Genomic DNA, 21,644 nt, shown 5'->3' on the forward strand with positions numbered 1-21,644 from the left:
TAGTATTACCAAAATTAAAAAGAAAAAATAAAAAAATTGTATTATGATATTACAATTATTGATCAATAAGATGTCTGTTATTATAAAGAATCTTTGTAATATCATACATTTGATTAATTGCATTTAATTAAATAAATATAACACAATCAAATACTATATCACTTTTAAATAAGATATATAGAATAAGATAATACATGGCATAAAACTCTTATTTGTACTTAGAGAATGAATTGAACAATAATTTTTAAATGTGCTATATTGATGTCTATTTTGAGTGTATTTTTACCTTTTCCTTGGCAGAATCAGGAAAGGTGTAGCAGTTAAACGAAAACGGCTGGGATGAGAAATAGTAATTGTTGACCTAGACCCCATGGTTACTGTAGAACTATTAATCTCAGATGCAGTTATTGTTGATGATGAAATGATGAATGATCAGTTCTGTAATTATACAAAATTTGGTGTATCAAGAATATTAATCTATTTTAATTATCCATACTTGTCTATATTAGCTTCACTGTTTGTCCTATATACCGTTTTGGAAGCTAAAGAAGTTTTTGCACTCTTCAGGACAGCTACCCCTGCAGCTTTGAAGGGTAAATCACTTGGTAAATTAACTGAATTATCGGTTGCTGTGTTTTTAACCAGTGCGTCGGAAAACCTAGTAAAAAAATACCTAATTTAATAAGTATAAGGTATAAATAAAGCTTATATGAGTACTAATCCTTTTTGTGACGATTTTTTATACTAGAAAAATATATTTAAAAAAAAATTACCTTTGAGGTAGAGCTGATTTTTTTAATAAAGTCTGGCTACTGATAATATTATCTCCCTTATATAAGGAATCACTTCTAAGGATGTGATCTCAACAAACAAATATGTTCTTTTTAATTGTGTTGATTTCAATTAATGAAATCCATTGTTCCCTTTTGCAGAATCATAGGCAATCTATAATAAGTATTTGATATTTAATCAAAAAGCAAAAAAAAAAATACAGTAATAAATTAATATGTGGTGCCAATTACTATATATATTATTGTAAGTTGCAATAAGGTAAAACAAAAAAAAAATTATCCACCAAATTTTAGGGAAAGACAAAATTAACTTTATACATAGACATCAATATCTAAATAAATTTTAAAATTCTTTAAAAACAATAAAAAATTAGTAGTTTCATCTATCTACCTAACGTCTATATTGAAAAAACATAACTATATATAGATAGGTACATGAGTATTATGCATTTTTTCTGCCAAAACAACAAAAAAAACATAAAATCCTGTAATAAAACCAGGGACAAAATTCTAGTTTTATATTTTTTATAGCCTATTAATAGATGTTCAAAAAAATATTTAGATTTAAAAATATAAATATTTTGGTATTTTACTCACACTTTCACATTCAAGTTTTTATTAGGTTTATATCTATAAGATCCCCTATTCTACGTTTATGATGATGGTAACCCCATGATGTGATGTTATGAAAGTATCGCTACTTAGTTGTGAAAAAATCGGCTCGAATCACCTTTTTATCACGATGCGGCACAAACGACACAAGTTTTTGACATCCTAGCAATTTAAAAAACACTAAAATGTGGCCTTTTTCCTTTTTAAACCAAAAATGAAAGAAAATACACGAATCCCAAATTCCCAAATATAAACAAAAAGCCGTTTGACAGATGACACTACGCGTATGGCTCAGGCGCTTAAGCTCCGGTGTTGTCGCTTCAAATTTTTTAGAAGCAGTTTTAGGGATAAGAATGTTAATAATTTTGTTTTTTTTTTTTGCTTAAGGATATTATATTTATTTTTAAAATAGGTTAATTGTAGTATTTATACTTTTTATTTTAAATTTTCGTATATAATACAACATAAATAAGTTAAATTAACGTTATAATGGTTGTTAAAATATAGTTAAAATTTCCTCCGTTGCAAATATGTATGTATACAAAACATCCCTCTTGCCCCTGTGCACATGTTGGACTCAAACAAAGTTGTTGTTTACTAGTTCTAGCCTTTCAATGTTCTAAGAATATAACCTAAATAACACTATGATGAAAATATTAAACCAAACGTCAGTAGGACCCTAGATAAACCCTATGAATCAACTTTAATTTCAGAATACGAATAAATTAGTACAAAAACTAGAAGAATAATTGACGTATTTACATTTTCATAATAATATATATTTATTTTTGAGAGGTCCTTGTGTTTTTGAGAGGTAAAATTAAAGGAATGCCTAAAAACCATTTTTTTTTTTTTAATTTTTACATAGAATGTTGAGTTTGAACATGTTATTGATAAAAAAGTGAGGATGAAATAAAGGATTTTCTTTTTACGTACAATTCACAATTACACATGGCTTATCTAAACTCTATTTGCGACTAGGCACCACGTTGATCATTAGATATGCTATTAATTCAAATTTAAATCCTTAAGTAACCAAATTCTGTGCATGTCAAGTCCCAATTTAATATCTTTGATATGCGGGAGGTAGCCCTGTTAATCATTAGATTATAGTTTTGGAGATTATATATTAGGTTCTTAAGGTTGCCCTTGGGTATTTATATCAATGTTTAATTAATAAAGATATTTATTATTTTCATTATAGGATAAATTACATTAAACCTTATCGCTATTATTTACCTATTTACCTATATTAATTCAATATTTTAAATTATATTTTTCAAAATTTATACTTATTATTTTACATAATTTACTTAAATTACATAAAATATCAAATAATTTAAATAAATAATACCTATTTTATAACACCTGATAAATGTGTCTTATTCACAAAATAATGTAAAATCTAACTTTATTATGCTTTTATTATTTAAAATTGAGTCCACAGCCAACCCATCCAACTAAAAAGTGTCCCAGACAAAACAAAAAAAATACTACTGGGAATATACAGAAGCCACTCCCATTTCTGGGAGTACAATTTTAGCCCCCAAAAAGGTCAATAATTGCCCCAATATATATATTTTTTAATTATAGCAAAATCAAGAGCTAAAAAACCTTGTGCAAGCCGGCAATAATTACGTATTTAACGTATGTAGAAAATCTTCATAATTTCCAAAGTTTTGTATCTTTTTTCAATCATCCTCACTTTATTATCAATATTTTGACACTCAACATTCTATGTAAAAGTTAAAAAAAAAAATCGGGTTTCAGATGTCTCTTTAACTTTATCGGATCTTTTTTTTTATTAGCACAATTGATTCCTTCACCTAATGTGCAAATAAACAAACAGAACGTCTTCAGCTTAATCTAAAGTTCATGAACTTCACATTAGGTGAAGGTGTTCTGATTGTTTATTTTTCCAGTTTTCTTATTTTAACAATATTTTTATGCTCTGAATATATTTTGTTTTAGGGTTTCCTTCAAGAACTCATTTCTGGGATAATATAACTAATACATGGAAATACGAATCTGAATGGTTAAACGAAATTTCGATGGTGCTGACTGGCGCAGCTTTTTTGCATAAATATTGGAGCTATTTATATACTTATAAACTACCTGAATATATAAGAGCTTGGGTTGATAATAACATGAATTGTGAAGATATTGCTATGAATTTTTTAGTTGCTAATGTGACGAATAAACCACCTATTAAGGTAAGCTTTAATTAATTATAATGATAATAATAATAAATTACCTTAAAAGAGCATTGTATACAAATATAATTAAGATATAATATATTTTACAAAATATAAATTACCTAAAATATAAAAAAAATATTTAGGAAAACAGAAGGCCGTGTTATAGTAGATGTCTAGAGTAAGCTAGATACCCTTTACGAAAGTGTTTAAATTTAATATATTTAGATTAAATGTGCACACTGCATATTATATACAAGCTAACAAGGCAACATTACTGATTTTAGGAACAATATGTATTGTTACGAAATTCAGGATGACACTTTTATGTCAGGACCACACTCTTTTTATTAACATTAAAACTCCACCTCGTTTTACCTATCGTTTAATTGTTCCCAAGGTAATTAACAAAAGTGATTAAAACATCACGAAACGTGATCCTTTTAAAAACCAATAGAAATGCTTGTTGAGTTGTTCAACGCTACTCATCCTGATCGGTCGTCTATTAACCAAAGCATGGTTAGCAGAGTTAAAGCAAAGTTTCGTGAATTCGGGCATGTTCGGGATGCTCAAAAAACTGGTCAGGGTTCAATAACTGAACAAGATGAGATTGACGTTCTGTTAGCGGTCCAAGATAATCCCAAAGCCCCAAACACAGGCTTGGCTTCTAAAATGTTAATTTATCGCACTGTGCATAAAGTATTCAAAAAAGCAAAGGTCTATCCTTATAAAATATTCTTACTTCAAGAGCTATCGGAACATGATTTTGATCGCCGAAATGAATTTTGTGAGCAAATCCAGCACTTTTGTAATGATAACAATAATTTTGTAAAACGGATAATATTTTTTAACGAAACAACGTTTACTCTAAAAGGCCATGTGAACAGACAGAATTATCGATACTGGGCAACCGAAAACCCTCATTGTTTAACAGAATATCATACATAACATCCTCAAAAAGGCAATGTCTGGTGCGGTATAATATATGCGGAAAGAATAGTTTTAGGATCTTACTTTTTTGATGACACTCTCACTGGTGAGAGGAATTTGGACTTTCTTCAAAATGATCTTATCCCCGCTCTGATAACTTAGTATTAGGATTTGGAAGAACCCGACATGCACCAACGTGATATTTTTTTCAGCAAGATTGGGCCCCGCCACACTATACTTTACCCGTTTTCCCCAGTTTTCCCAAATCGTTGGATAGGTAGACGAGGGTTCATTGAGTGGCCACCCAGATCGCCAGATTTAACTCCCCTCGATTACTTTTTATAGGGATACTTACAAATATAGTTTATGTCACGAAACCAGTGAGTTTAGAAGATGTAAAAGAACAATTACGCCAGGAAATTAGAAATATTACTCCAGATGTCATTGTCAACATTCAAAAAGAATTTTTAAATCGCTTTGGTTATTGTCAGGTTGTTAACGGTGCTCAATTCGAACATTTGATGTAGCTAGGTATTTCTTTAATTTTACATTTTATCATAATTTTTTGATCAAAATTGCTTATGTAACCACTATTCATTTGTAGGTACCATATCCTTTGTAAAAATAATGCGTTCTTATTCTGCATTAAAAAATTGTGGTTTCCATTTAAAAAAACATAATTATGGCGCTATATCTTTTTTTGAGTCACTCTGTATAATTAATTTCCAACCCTAAACCCAATATTAAAATCGACGGGTTCAGAAATTTTTTGCAGAAACTGTCCATTTCATTTTTTTTTTATTTATACGCTACTTTACGGATGTACTGTATAACGTGTGTTTAAGCAATAAAATCTAGAAAATGTAAACTACAAAGATTAACAATAAAATGTACTAAATAACCCAAAATGAGACTCTCAAACAAGATGAACTACCAAAAATTAGACCCTATAGGTGAAAATAGTAAAGTAGAAACCTTATGAATTATGGCAGATTTCTAATAATGATCGGAGTGATCAAAAATATTTAGTATAGTCGGCACGCTTTACCCTAACACATAAGTAATAAAAGTTCCCCGGTTAAGAAACCAGCGACTCTCAAACAATTTTTTTATTTATATTTTATAAGATTTTTTTTTAACCTGATGGGTAATAGTATTAATTTCTATGGGTGTAAGTACTAATAGTTTATTTTCTACTAATATATTAAAAAAAGACCTAAATAGACTAAAAAGACTTATTATATTTAAAAAAAAAACGTTAAAAAATATAAAGAGAGGAGCAAAAATATAAACATCAAAAAATTATAACATTAAAGGAAGTTTAGTCTGAAATTAAATACATTAAAATAAGTTTAGCCTGATTTTGAAGATATGTCAGTATCGGAATAATTAGATTCATTACTACTTAAATAGTCGTCTGGGCGTATAATTAGGGATCGTACCTTGTCTATCACTAGCTCGGTTTGATAGTTTTCAGCTATACTATTTTCTGTGTGATTTATAGATTTTCTCCGTGTTTCTTCCTGTAAGGATTCTTTCTATAAATTAAGGACACTGGCTTCATCGGTTGTTTTGGAAGCGTGCTTATCATAATAATTTTTTGCAATGCCCCAAATCAACTCAATTGGATTATATTGGCAGTGGTAAGGCGGTAATCGCGGGACTTCATGCCCATATTTAAGAGCCATCTCATCGATCACGTACTTCTTATTATACTTGTATGTTTTACATCTCTGCAGCAAATCAGCCTTAAAATATATCATCATGAGCAATATTTTTTTTGCTCTAGTCACGTATTTCCTCTTTCTTCCAACTGCTAGTGAAAAATGTCTCTTCTACTTTGGAATGGTATAATGCGTTGTCCAAGACTAGAATAGAAGGATTTTCCAATTGTTTAAGGAGTTTTTCAACTTCAAACTTCAAACCAATGTTCAAAAGTATCAGCATTTATATTTCCGTGGTAGTCGTCTGATTTTTTTGTCGAAGAGAAAATCAAAGTAGCGTCGGAGATAAAGCCCTTGTCATAGCATTGCGTGCTACCATCTTGCCGTAATGATTTTGATGAGTTCCCCTTGGTAAAAATCCAAGTTTCGTCTAGAAACACAAATTGTTTGGGATCTTCCGAGTTTTTATTTTTCAGATATTTTTTCAGAAAATTCCATCTTTTTGTCAGTACATGTGAAAGTTCACACAGTATTGTCCGATTATTCGTCTTTTTGTAACGAAATCCGAAACTTTTTAGAACTTTTGCCAAACTAGTTTAACTAATGTCGTAAAGTTCTTTTTTAGAAGTTGTAAATGTATTTGCGAAGCTTGTTGCCTAACCAATTGTGTAACATATTGATGTAGTCTTTAATTAAGCTCGCGGACTATTTTAGACCCCTGACAAAACATGACAATGGTACGCTTGCAGCGGACTATTGTTTTTTCGGTTTTTGTAAAAAGACAGAGCGTTCATTGCAACTATGAGTGTGTAAACAACCTTGTCACAAAACCAATGCCTTTACTGGTATCTAAGTAGGTTAATCTTGTAAAAGGTGATCAGAGATGGACCTTCACTTTTGTAACCAATAAATTACTCAAAGATGAAAGAACTCTTTTAATACACCCGGCTGTCTATCGCATGACCAGGAGATCCTTATAGCATCACACATAAAAAATGGTCCTTCGCAGTCGAATTAACGTATAAAATGCGTGTTTTAAATGGATGTCCTCGATGTTCCAGCCAGCCTGAAATGTTATGTGTCTTCTGTTGGTGCAGCAGCCGAACAGTTTGTAGCCGCTAAACAAGGTTAGTCTTTTGCGAAAAATTATTTGAACGCCAGCAAACCCTATACAATATTACTTATGACGCTAAACAAACTAAAACGTTACCATAACGTTTTGATTTAAAAAGCATTTCCGCTGAACAATATCTTATATTTATAAACATCATGCCACTACAAACTCATACGGTTTTTGAAAACAAATGCCCTATTTGTAAAAACAATTACTTTGCTTATGCTTGTAAAGATTTTTATAGTCTATCTTTAAACGAGCGTCATAATGAGGTCAAAAGACTAAAACTAGGCACCAATTGCCTGCGTCTGGGGCATTTCACTTCAAATTGTAAATCGAAGCATGTTTGTAGAACTTGTAATCGCAAGCATCATTCTTTGCTACATTATTTGCCCAAATCCCAGGCTACTGACCCTACAGCTAATGTTAATCCCAATATAGTAAATAAGCGTCAGCAAATGACTCTCTACATCCAAACCTGGATAGATAACTCTAAAAGCTGTCAAAGTGAAACATTGTGGCAATTCAGATCTAAAGGTACTTGAACCCTCTGTTATTTCACAGAAGAATCATCCATATATTTCTGATGTATCCAGGAATAAAAGCTTATTTTGTGAGAGCCAACCCTCAGACCATATTGACAGTGCACAAAGTATTTCAAAGGGTGATTATAGTCCGGCTTGTGCTAATTCCGCTTTAAATACCTATCTACAGCCTTAGTTTATGTTTATGATGCACATTCTCAACCCATTCCATGCAGAGCTCTGCTATATAGTTTGTGTGGAATCAATAAAAGAACCACCTTCATCAATAAAAAATCTTTATTGACTATTAAAGATGTAAACAAAGCCCATACATTTGATTTCTGTGTCCTGGTTATAGATAAGATAACAGATAAATGTCCTCAACAAACAATCAACATTTCCAAGTTTAACCTTCCCACTAACATTGCTCTAGCCGACCCAAAATTTTTCCAATCTTCGGAGAAAAATATGCTTCTGGGAGCTAGCTTGTTTTATGATTTAATCTCTTCAGCCCAAGTAAAACTTGGGAAGAATGGACCTATTGTTTAGAATACTAAACTTGGCTGGGTTGTTGCTGGCCCTATACAAATTCGTCTCAATTTATCTAGACCTAAGTCTTGTTTGTCGTTGTCCAGCGACATCGAACTAAAGCAATCTCTTGAGAGATTTTCGAAGATAGAGAAAAATTTGAGAAAGATTTGAAGTAAGCTTACCGTTAAAGGAGATTTATTCAACTATTGGCAATTCCCTAGATACTGCTGTTAAAAGATTTTCAGCTATTGAGCGGAAACTTTAAAGAAAACCCGAACTTAAGGCATCTTATACCCAATTTATTCATGAATATGAAGCCTTGGGGCATATGACAAAAATTGAGCCTAGTAGTGATACCAGAGAGCCTATTTATTACTTACCGCATCATGCTGTAGAAAAAGTAGATAGCACTACCACTAAACTTGAGTAAAGAGTAATGTTTAATGCTTCGTCCAAATCTGCCAGTGGTATTTCACTTAATAATGCTCTCATGGTAGGTCCTATGTCCAAAGTGATCTTTTTTCTGTCATCAAAGCTTCAATGAATCGCAAGGATGGATTCACCTGATCTTAATTTGGAGCATTTTGAGCTTAATACAGTAACTTATGGTACTGCCAGCGCATCTTTTCTTTCTACAAGGTGTCTGCAGCAAATTTCCATTGATAAAATGGATCTATTTCCCAGGGAAGCAATGTCATAGCACATGATTTTTATGTCGACGATCTTTTAACAGGGAGTAATGACCTAAATGCCCTCATAAATATAAGATCAAATTTGACATCCATTTTACTAGAATATGGATTTGAATTTAGAAAATTTTAGTTAGAGCTTAAGGTATTATCCAACTTGACTGATGGTAACTCCATAGAGTACCTCATTAATAGCCAAGCTGAAGATCATAGTTGCAAAACCTTAGGTATTGCCTGAGATTCAAAGATAGATAAATTTACTTACAAATCAAGTATAAATAATACTTTAAACTCTGTGACAAAATGATCCATCCTTTTGACAATATCCCAAATTTTTGACCCATTGGGCCTTCTTGGTCCCATTACCATCCAAGGAAAGATATTTATTCAGAAGTTGTGGCTTCTGCAAATATCCTGGGATGCATCTGTACCTCATGATTTCCATAAAATGTGGACTTATTTTTGTCAACCAACTATTAAATGCTAATACTCTTAAAATACCTCGACAAATCGTATCAATATACAAATTCATGGGTTTTCCGATTCCTCCATTAATGCCTATGGCGCCTGTATATATATGCGATGTGAGAATTCCAATGGAACAATCTCTTGTAAACTACTCTGCGCCAAATATCGAGTCGCTCCCTTGAAGGTGGTTTCCCTACCCAGGCTTGATATTTGTGGTGCACATCTCTTAGCCAAATTAATAAAGAAGGTTATAGACACTCTTAACTATCCTGTAAGAAATGTCTTTTATTGGACGGATTCGTCCATTGTCCTATGCTTGTTGAGTCTAGAATCAGGAAATTTGAAGACATTTGTTTGCAATAGAATTGCCGAAATTCAGCAAATGACAAACCTTAACTCTTGGTTTCATATAGTTTAATCACAAAATCCTGCAGACATCATATCTAGAGGCATGAGTCCCGTCGAATTTGAGTGTACTAACCTCTGGTGGCATGGCCCGAATTTTTTGTCAAAACAACGCAAGTTTTGGCCATCAGGGAATCATATTTCTCGACACAATACACTTTTCTCGACACAATACAAAGGATTCATATATCATAGAAATTAATCCAAAGTCAATTGTGTTTGTCTCAAAAACAGAGGAAGATTTTACTTTAGAGATTTGTTCAAGATTTTCCGCCTTATCTAAACTTATCAATGTGATTTTTTACTGTTTGAGATTTTATCATAATTTAAATCCTAAAAATCATAAATGCATTGGTCCCCTATCACAGAACGAGATTTCTGAGAGTATCAATTGTCTTATAAAGCTAGTTCAAGCCAGCTCCTTTGCTGAAGACATACATCGTCTAAGACATAACGGAGCTATTTCCAGTTAATAGCAAATTAAACACTCTCAATCTTTTTCTGGACAAAAATGGTATTTTGAGTAGGTGGACACTTGAACCATACCAAAATAGATTATAACTATAAGCACCCTATTTGTTTGTTTAGCGACCAAAGCAGTGCATTTGGAGTTGGCCACTGAGCTTGGCACTCAATGTTTCATTACTGCTTTTACTCGTTTCACTGCCCGCCGAGGTTTATGCAACAATCTATATTCCGATAATGGATCGAACTTCATTGGGGCTAACAACGAATTTAAAGCTCTCTATGAAACATTAAAAGGCAAGGGTTTCCAGGATTTTATCAAATATAGTATAACAGTGGAACTTCATACCTTCTCATTCTCCCCATTTTGGTGGTTTGTGGGAGGCTTCAGTAAAGTCTGCAAAGCAGCACCTTAAAAGAGTTATTAATAATTTTACACTTTGCTTGTACAAATCGAAGCCATAATTAACTCTTGACCTCTCATCGCGCTAAGTGATGATCCAAATCGCTTGGAGGCGCTGACGCCCGGCCATTTTTTGATTGGTCGCCCTCTCAACAAGCATCCTGAGCTAGATGTGGCGGACGTCGCTGATAACCGTCGTTTTTGGACTAGATGGTCTGCCGAGTTTCTGCACATCCTCCATCAAAGATATAAATGGAAGTCCGGCTTGAAGCAGGCTTGATTACGGCTGATTTACTGGGTTCACTCGTTCTGTTAAAGGAAGATAATCTACCCTCCCTGCATTGGAAGAAGGGTAGAATCGTCGATCTGCACCCTGGAATGGACGAAATAGGGCGGGTGGTCAGTGTTCAAACTAGCAATGGTGTGATTAAGCATGCGGGTACCAAAGTGTGCCCGTTACCTATTCAATATCCTGACGAGGAAGACTTTAGTGACAAAAGAGTTTTGTTTTCGTAAAAGCTGTCTTCTTGAACATTAGCTCTTAAGTATGTACTTCTTTAAACGTGTTATATCGATTGTATGTTATGTAACAATCCTTACTTTACATTTTTTACTCATGAGGTCATTCAGTTCATGTACACAGCGCATTTTATCTATCTCAATGTATTTTCTGTCTAAGTTGAATTTAATTTTAAGGCCTTCCTTAGTATGTGTTACTACAGTACATCTTTGTTCCTAGTTGTTAGTCATTTATATATATGAATGAATGAATCTTTCAACGGCGGCGGCATATTAGAAGTTGTAAATGTATTTGCGAAGCTTGTTGCCTAACCACAATATGTAGTCTTTAATTAAGCTCGCGGACTATTTTAGACCGCTGTTAAAACATGACAATGGTACGCTTGCAGCGGACTATTTTTTTTTCCGTTTTTGTAAAAAGAGAGAGCGTTGATCTGCCTGTTTCGTTGCAACTATGAGTGTGTAAACAACCTTGTCACAAAACCAATTACTTTAACGGTATCTAAGTAGGGTAATCTTGTAAAAGATGATCGGAGATTGATCTTCCCTTTTGTAACCAATAAATTACTCAAAGATGAAAGAACTCTATTAATACACCCGGCTGTCTATCAGATGACCAGGAAATCCTTATATCATCACACATTCTTTTCCTTTATTATTTGTAGTATGGCAGCCATCGTCACGGTTTGTTTACTTTTATACATGTTATAAATAATGGTTCTAATTTCGCTCTTAATTGTTTGGGGTAGGTCCAGATTTTTTTGGATGCCGACGGATTCTTTTATTTGATTTGTCCAGTTCTTCTTCGTCCATATTGCAGCTGGCGAGAATACAACAGAGCTTAGTTGATTCTTTCAACTCAAGAAATTCAACCGCCATGATCACACTTGATATCGAGAAAGCTTTCGATCGAGTGTGGCATGGCGGATTGATATTAAACATGTCAAAATTCGGGGTGTCCGTCGGTATGATAAAATTGATTAAAAGTTTTATAAGTGGAAGATCCTTCACAGCAAGGATCGAAAATAAAACACTACCTTATAGAGAAATAAAAGCGGGAGTGCCTCAGGGTTCCCCACTTTCACCAACTCTCTTTAATATATACCAGGCGGGCATACCGAAGAATGATCATTACTCGCAACTGGCACTATTCGCCGATGATACGTGCATTTTCGCCAGCTGCAGATACCTGGATCAGCTAAATGCATACATTCAGAGCCACTTAGAAAAACTCTGTGCATGGGCACTAAAATGGAAGATAAAGATCAATGAAGACAAGACGGAGGCAATATTAATTACCAAAAAAGTAGATCGCGACATTCCTAACCTGGTGATGTTGGGCACTGAAATCCCCTGGAAGAGCGAAGCACGCTACCTAGGAATATATTTTGGCAATAAAAATAATTTCAATTTTCATATTAAGAGACAGTTCAACTAATGCAATGGCCTTATCCAGAGGCTATACTCTAGGGCCAAAAAATAAAATGTCAATCAATAACAAATTACTGCTCTACAAACAAGTAATAAGGCCCAAACTCCTCTATGGCTCATGTGCGCTAACAAACATAACTAAAACCAATTTAAATAAACTCGAGAGATTTCAAAACAAAACCTTGAGATTAATCACAAACTCTCCGAGATATGTAAGAAACATCGATATCAAAGAAGATTGCCGCATTAAGACCATATAGGAGTTTATAAAGAAAAAACACAAAATTTAAAGAACGGATCAAGGCCCTTGAGAATGACGAACTGAAAAAGTTTTTATTAAAATGGAGGGAAAACCGTCCCTGGCGAGGCGTTTTTTCTTAAAAGTGCTCGCAGAAACAAGCCTGCTCTCTCTCTTTTACTTTTAATTATACTTAAACCTAAATAAATAGCAAAAATTAAATCCTTTTAAAAAATCAAAAGCAAAATAAAACGCATTGTTCACTCTCAACACCGATCCAAGGCAAACGGATCATACTCTCGCTTTTGGGGGCATGTCATCCACGCCGCCAAATGACCAATCAGGAAGAAATAGAAACCTATAAATATAACCCACCTTAATATGACGTAATACCCAATATAATCAGTAACTCATTATGAATTCGTCACAACAATACAGATTTTACCACCTTTCCACGTCCCGGCAGTCAATCCCATGCTCCGAGCCTCATGAGACAAAGCACTCCGATGCGACCAAAAGAAAAAAAAAGATAGGCGCCTAGACCCAACAAGCAAGCAAGTCAGTAAACCGGCAAGAGCCATCGTCGCTAGTCCAGAAATAATCAGTGCGAAGATGATGATGATGTCCATATTGCAAATCTTATGTAAAGTGCTTCTTGAGACCTGGCATGCGTCACATGTCCGCTTCTTTACTGCCAAAATAGATATCGATGGCTCCATGTCATTTTTTACTTGTTTAAAATAATTTTATTTTTAAAACTAAACGACGTTCACCCGAAGATAGAAACTGATATTTAGCAATATGTTTGTCTTCTTGCGAATCCATAATTCAAAAAACACAAAGTAAATTTAATTAATAGCTTCATGATATCTCTTCAAAATACCAAAAAAAATAGAATGTAAGTATAGACCATTGAAGTATTTATTTATCCAATCAGGCAAATTATCACCTTTCAGATACATAATCCTCTTAACCCGATTATACCTCTTTTTTACCTGATTAAATCATAATAAATATTAGGTTACAATAATAAATAATAATATTAAAACAAATTATTTAAGTATAAAAAAGCATTTCCTTTAAAAAAAATATTAGTACCCTTTAAAATAATAGCAAATATTACATTAAAAACCAAAAATGTTTTTAAACCGCTGGTAGCAGTCGTCCAAACCGGTATTCAGTATAAATAGTGAATAATACGACGATAAGAAATTCACTGTTTAACCGGTCGACTTATAACCCGATAACGATAATCCGTTATGTGTTACTTGTGTTAGGGTAAAACGAGCCGACTATATCGAACTGAAAAAGAGGTAATTTGTACATCAAACGGTCTTAAAATTTTCAGCCAACGAAGTGTAGATATCCTTAACATAATTCTAAGCAAGGGACCATTACTAAGCAGGTTGTAATAAAACATGACCAAGCACACTCACCCATGACTAAAATGATTCTATAGATAAATACCGACATTCAGAGTATATAAGCCGTAAAATAGTTTTATATAAGTTTACACTTAAAGTTAAAAAGGAAATATTCCATAATTTTCACTACTTACAGGAAGCGGATAAGCAACAATAAAATATTCCAAAAAAAACAAATAACTAGGGAATCCCTTAATAAAAATAAAAACCTGTAAGAGTGATTGTGTACACGTAGAAAAATAGTAGACAATAATAAAATGCGAGAAGCGATTTGTATAACGTGAGTTATGTCACAGTCCCTTATGGAGAATGCTGACCATTGCTTATGCTTAACTTGCTTTTTTACTTATATAAATATCCACCATTTGTAATTTTTAGGCAGTCAGTTGAAATTGTAGCTACGCTAAGTTTGTACGAAATAAATATTGTATTTTTTAAAAAGGCGTTTGGCATATTCGAATAGTTAACTGGCGCAGTCGGTAGTATTCGTGTAAAGTCGTTCTATCGTAGAAGTCTTTTAAAATCACGGATTCGAATCTACGGTTCGCTAAGTTCGACGGTACATCTGACTTTTAAGAACATTGTGAGCTGTATAAACTGTGATCTGGAAAGTGGTTAATCGTTAAGTGCTTTTTGGATTGCTGGGAAACTGCCACTACATAGGGCAATTTCGCAAGGATTGCTGCTTCGAGTAGGACTACATTGCCTCTGGAAGGATCATCCTTATAGGACCGAATATGACCAGAACAATAAGCCTAGGAATATTAATGTAAGTGCAATTTGAATTGGAAACTTGTTTTAATGTCAGAGCTTGATGATATAATCGAAGAATTAAATGTTTTAAAAATAAGTGAACCTTCAGCTGACTCAAGTACTAAAAATCAATTATTTAATCCTATTGAAAGTAATTTTAAATTAGAAATCGATAATTTAGTAGTAATTAGTAATAACAATTCTGCATTGACTTCTCAAGAAAATAAATTTCTTTCCAATAACGGTAATACAAAAGCATCAATAATGAGTCAATTCAAACCGGAATATCTTAATTGTGTTCCGACATTTGATGGAAATCCTAACGATTTACATCGCTATCTATCAACTTGTGAAAGTCTTATAACTAATTTTTATAGGGCATCAAACCCAGCTGATTTTCAAAATATCTTTTTGTTAAATTGCTTAGTTGGAAAACTAACCGGACAAGCAAAAGTTATCATAAATATTCAAAATGTTACAACTTGGGACGATTTAAAAGATACTTTAAGGCGTAACTTTGCGGACCAACGAGACGAAACATGTCTTAATAGGGATCTCGTCATGTTGAGACAAAACAATAATAAACAACCTAGCCAATTTTACGATAGAGTTCTTCATATTTTAAATCTTTTATGCTCTCATATTGATATAAACGAAAATAGCATTGAAGGAAAAAATACCAAAAAACAGTTATATAATGAACTAGCTTTAAAAACTTTTCTCTCTGGCCTAAAAGAACCCTTAGGGACAACTATTCGATGCATGAGACCTTTGAATTTAGCTCAAGCCTTACAATTCGTGACTCAAGAAAATAATACTCATTATTTTCAAAACAACATAAGACAAAATCCTCAAATTAAATCAAATAATACATCTCAACCCCAACAAAATAGAACGCAATCAAATTATAGTCAAATTAGACCCCAACCTTTTTCTTATTTTAATAATCATCAAACCCCAATGCCAAGGCCAAATATTTTTAGACCTCCATCTGGAAATCTTAACCTTTTTAGGCAAAATTATTTTGGGAATAATTTCCAACGAAATCCTGGAATTAATTTTCAAGGATTCCCTTTCCCGTCGTCTAAAATTTATCCCAGACCAAATCAGATCAATGTATTTGGACCCAACCAAAATAAACCACTGCCTGCCCCTGAACCAATGAGCATTTGTTCTAGTGGCCCTAAGCCAAACCAACCACATAACAAAAATCAAAACATATTTCGAAATACAGGCAGCCAACCCAATTTCATCTTTGAGGAATTATATTCCACAGAAATGTATGATGATAACGAAAACGCCCACTATGTTGACCCGTATTATTCTCCGATGTGTTATTATAATGCACCTACGTACTACGACCAAGAGCACGTGTACGACAATCCTTATCAAGAATACCAAGTTACCGATGAGGCGACAAGTTCATATGAGACGGCCAACGAAACCACAGCTGATGATAGGAATACTGAAAATCATGACCTACAGGAATCAAATTTTCGCAAGCGAAGTCATCTCAGCAACGAGAAATAGTAATATCCTTGAACTCTACTAATTCGAATTCCAGCGAATTATCATATATAATTTTCCCGGAATACGGTATAAAACTTTTAATCGATTCAGGATCAACAAAATAATTTTTAAATCCGGAAATTGCTTTTAAATTTTTTCCTGACCGAATTATCAATGACCCTTTTATCGTTAGCACAGTTTTTCAAAAATCCTCTCACAAATTTAGTACCACAGTACCGGCTTCAAAAATTTTTAAATTGCAAAAAAACAAAGACTTAAAGTTTTATTTATTTAAGTTTCATAATGTTTTTGACGGTTTAATAGGATTAGATAATCTGAAACTGCTAGAAGCTAATATCGATTTTAAAAAAGGCTTTCTAGTAACGCCGTTTTCGAAAATCAAATTAGAATTTCATAAGACCAAAATGGAACTTAATTGTGTAACTGTTTCTTCTAGAACCGAGCAAGTCATAAAACTTAAAACTAATATTCATAATGGAGAAGTTATAATACCGCACACGAAAATACATAATTGCGAAATCCCCGAATGTTTAACTTTAGCAAAAAACGGTCATGCGCTAACCACGATTTTAAATAATTCTTGTGACGAAGTTATTTTAGATTTTTCTGAACCATTAGAAGTAGAAAAATTTTCTCGAAAAAATTTTACTGACATTAACCTCAACAATTTTAATGACGTGCATTGCGATAATCCTACATTAGATTCTTCAAAAATTAGAGTAGATCATTTAAATCCTGGAGAAAAGGAAGCTATTCTTAACCTCTGTAAAAAATACGCTGACGTTTTTTATCAGGAAGACCAGCCCTTAACTTTTACAACAAAAATAAAACACTCAATAAAAACAACAGATGAAATTCCCATTTATACCAAGTCCTATAGATACCCGATTATCCATAAAAAAGAAGTAGAATGTCAGATAAACAAAATGTTAAATCAAAATATCATAAGACCATCAAATAGCCCCTGGTCGAGCCCAATTTGGGTAGTCCCAAAAAAGATGGACGCTTCCGGCCAACAAAAATGGAGAGTAGTTGTGGATTACCGAAAATTAAATGAAAAGACCATTGGTGATAAATTTCCTCTTCCAAATATAACAGACTTACTGGACAAATTAGGAAGGTGTCAGTACTTTACTACTTTGGACCTAGCGTCGGGATTCCACCAGATTGAGATGGATGAAAAGGATATAGAAAATACCGCCTTTAACACAGAAAGTGGACACTTTGAGTACCTAAGGATGCCTTTCGGGCTTAAAAACGCCCCCGCGACGTTTCAAAGAGCAATGGATTCTATACTCAAGGGTATCCAAAACGAGAAATGTTTAGTATACATGGACGACATAATCGTCTTTTCGTCGTCACTACAAGAACATATTGAAAACCTTAAACAAGTATTTCAGAGATTAAGGGAAGCGAACTTCAAAATACAACTTGACAAAAGCGAATTCCTACGACGAGAGGTAGCCTATCTTGGTCATATCGTTACCCCTCATGGAGTAAAACCCAACCCCGAAAAGATCATCGCTATCAAGAAATATCCAATTCCTAAAACAACAAAGGAAATTAAGGGATTCCTCGGACTGTTGGGATACTATAGAAAGTTTATCAATGGATTCGCAAGAATAACTAAACCTCTTACGAAGTGTCTAAAAAAGGGAGCAAGAATTGTACACGACCAAGAATTTCTAGATTGTTTTGAAACATGTAAAAATCTTCTAACCAGCGAGCCAATATTGCAATATCCAGACTTTTCAAAGCCATTTAACCTGACAACGGACGCTAGTAATATTGCCTTAGGAGCTGTTTTAAGCCAAGGACCTCCAGGAAGGGAATTGCCAGTAGCTTACGCATCCAGAACACTTAATGACTCAGAGCAAAATTATTCTACAATAGAAAAGGAGTGTTTATGTTTAGTCTGGGCTACTAAATACTTTAGGCCCTACTTATTTGGTCGAAAGTTTAACATAATCACAGACCACAAACCACTTCAATGGCTTTTTTCGCTCAAAGACCCAAGTTCAAAACTTTTACGCTGGCGTATTAAACTCGAAGAATACGACTACAACATCACTTATAAAAAAGGAAAAACTAACACCAATGCAGATGCTCTATCTCGTATCGAGTTACACGTTAAAGAAGGAGATTTTTCACTGAAAAAATATATAGAAGAATTTAACAAACAACTTGAAGAAGAAGGCACTGGTCTACCCTCAACGTCTAAGGAAAATAACACCAATAATGATAACGTAGATTTAGCCTCAGTGTTTGTTAACCCCGACGATGACATAAGGGAGATGCTTGATGAGCAACAGGAACCAGAACATGAACAGGAACCCGATGAAAATGACACCATACATACAAATCAAGAACAGGATCCAATTGTAGGTGTACCAATAATCGAAAGTCCTATTAATTATGGTGCAAACCAAATACTTATATCCTTGGTAAATCATTCACCAACAAAACCAAGAATAACAATTCTTTTCGAAAAGAAAAGAAGAATTTTGGTTCAGATTAGTAAAAATAATTTTGAAAATGATATTTTAAAGTTTATTAAGGAAATAGTTGTTCCCAATAAACTTTATTATTTATATTTTGAAAATGACGATGTCTATGAACCTTTTTGCGAAGTTATCCGAAAAAATTTTAGATGGCCAAGTCTTCAATTTAAAAGATGTCTTAATAAGCTATTGGATGTCACTGATAAAAACAATATACCCAAAATTATTCAAAACTACCATGAAGGAAAAAGTAACCACAGAGGTATTGAAGAGACCGTAGAAAAAATTAAGGCAAAATATTATTGGCCAAATTTGAAAAATTCGGTACAAACTTTTATTAATGAATGCGAGCTTTGTATTAAAACAAAGTATGAACGTCATCCCATTAATATCGAAATGAATATAACCCCTACTGCTACCCGACCGTTTGAAATTATACATGTTGACACCTACACCCTAGAAAAAACAAAATTCTTAACAATCTTAGACAGTTTTTCCAAATACGCTCAAGCTTATATGCTTAAATCATTGGCGGCTAATGAAATAGCAGACCACCTCATTTCTTTCTTTTCTTATCATGGTATACCCAAACAGGTTATTTCAGACAATGGAACCGAATTTAAAAATACAGTTATCACAGAACTTCTCCAATTACATAAAATAAAAATTCATTTTATTTCGCCTAATCACCCTCAATCTAATGGAGTAATAGAAAGATTCCATTCCACTATCTCCGAACATGTTAGACTTTTAAATGCCCAAGGATTTAAAAACTCAAGAATAGACCAAAAAATAAAATATGCTGTCTTAGCATATAATCACACCCTTCATTCAGTCACCAAACTTAAACCAATAGACATAATTAACGGACATATAACTTCAGATGACCCCTTTGATTTTAATCTTGATCACATTTTACTATCAGATTACATCAGTGAACATAAAGATAAATCAAAAATCCTATACGCGAAAATTAACGAAATTCTTATGAGAAATAAAGAACATGTTATAAAAAACATTAACCAGAAACGTGATAGCCCAGAGTTGTTTAAGCCCGAACAAAAGATTTTTATTAAAAAACATAGTCGGCAAAAACTTAGCGACAAATTCTCGGGAAAAGAACATATTGTTAACCTGGACGAAAACCGAAAAACTGTAGAGACAAATTCTCATAAAAAGATACATATGGACAATATTAAACGGCCTTTGAGAACCACGTACAGTTTCGACTAAAAAATGTAGATATATATATTTAAGTAGGTTCGTTAATTAATTTAAGTTTTCATTAGATTTATTTACTTTTTAATTTTTATAGTAATTTTTATATATTAAGCATACATTTACTTTATCGCAACCACAGGCTTAGGCTAAGAAAAAATTATTATTTGCAGTGCGACTCTGCATGCTACTATCGGATTACCTCAAGATCGGATTACCTTAAGCAAATTAGAAGACAATCCTGGAATTCTACCAATTAAATTAGGGCATGCTAAAATTCGCGATTTTGAATATAATTTAATTCATGTTTATGACCTTAATCCGATAATGTTGGAGATGAAGAAATTGCATAGAAAATCAATAAATATCACTACACTTTTAGTTAAACATCCTCAGTATCTGCCAGATAATTATGATTATCTTAAAATATTAGATTTAATTCAAAATAGAGTAGAGAATAAACTTAAAGAGCTTGTACCACATCCTAACAGAATGAAACGCGGGTTGATCAATATTGTAGGCTCAGCATTTAAGGTTGTAACCGGTAACTTAGATGCAGCGGATGGTGAACGTTACGACCATCTTATCGATGAACTGCAAAAGAACGACAATAAATTGTCTCAAAGTGTAATGAACCAAAACTCCTTAATCCTTAGTGTTATAAAGAAATTTAACAACACAATTTTACAAATTGCCAAGCGAGAAGAAATGTTGGAATTTCGGATAAATCAAATAGCTGATGTTCTAAAAGATTTTGGTCATACTCAGAATTCTAATAATATTAGAAACATTCTTGATGCTCTTGTTAATGTTTATGAATTTATAGATTCTACGTTACAAGACTTATAAAACTCTATAACTTTTGCTAAACTTAAAACGATGCATCCTAGTATTATTAAAACCACAGATCTATTTAACGAATTAAAACAATTAGAACAACGAGTAGGTTCTAATCAACTACCAATAAAAATTGAACTTGAGAACATGCTTTTAATAGAAAAAATAATAAAAATAAGCTCTTACATTCTAAATAATAGAATTACATTTATCCTACATGTTCCCGTAACATTTAACGAAAATTTTGAGATATTTCACTTATATGCTGCCCCTGTCCTTGTACAGAGTCGGTTTAAGGTTATATTACCGCGAAATAAACATATAATAAAAAACAAATTGCATTACGCATATCAAAGCCAGGCTTGTCAAGAAGTCTCCACACAGCTGTTCCTCTGTGACAAA

General features: G+C 33.1%; 1 protein-coding gene and 1 long non-coding RNA gene across 3 annotated transcripts in view; one reads left to right on the plus strand and one right to left on the minus strand.

Annotated features, from left to right (window-relative positions):
- The window catches only part of LOC126743580 (exostosin-2), a 174,985-nt gene that overhangs the window by 144,974 nt on the left and 8,367 nt on the right, over positions 1 to 21,644 (plus strand). For both annotated transcript variants that reach the window (XM_050450748.1, XM_050450739.1), the window contains one exon: positions 3,375 to 3,616. In XM_050450748.1, the coding sequence (XP_050306705.1) occupies positions 3,375 to 3,616 (242 nt within the window). The remainder of the gene's footprint in view (positions 1 to 3,374; positions 3,617 to 21,644) is intronic.
- Positions 1 to 21,644, minus strand: part of LOC126743634 (uncharacterized) — a 95,366-nt gene that overhangs the window by 254 nt on the left and 73,468 nt on the right. The window contains exons 4-6 of the long non-coding RNA XR_007662940.1: positions 774 to 945; positions 497 to 658; positions 287 to 438 (exon numbers count right to left, since the gene is read on the minus strand). This is a non-coding gene — a long non-coding RNA (uncharacterized LOC126743634). The remainder of the gene's footprint in view (positions 1 to 286; positions 439 to 496; positions 659 to 773; positions 946 to 21,644) is intronic.

This window comes from Anthonomus grandis, chromosome 1, assembly GCF_022605725.1.
Source record: "Anthonomus grandis grandis chromosome 1, icAntGran1.3, whole genome shotgun sequence".
Lineage (NCBI taxonomy): Eukaryota > Metazoa > Arthropoda > Insecta > Coleoptera > Curculionidae > Anthonomus > Anthonomus grandis.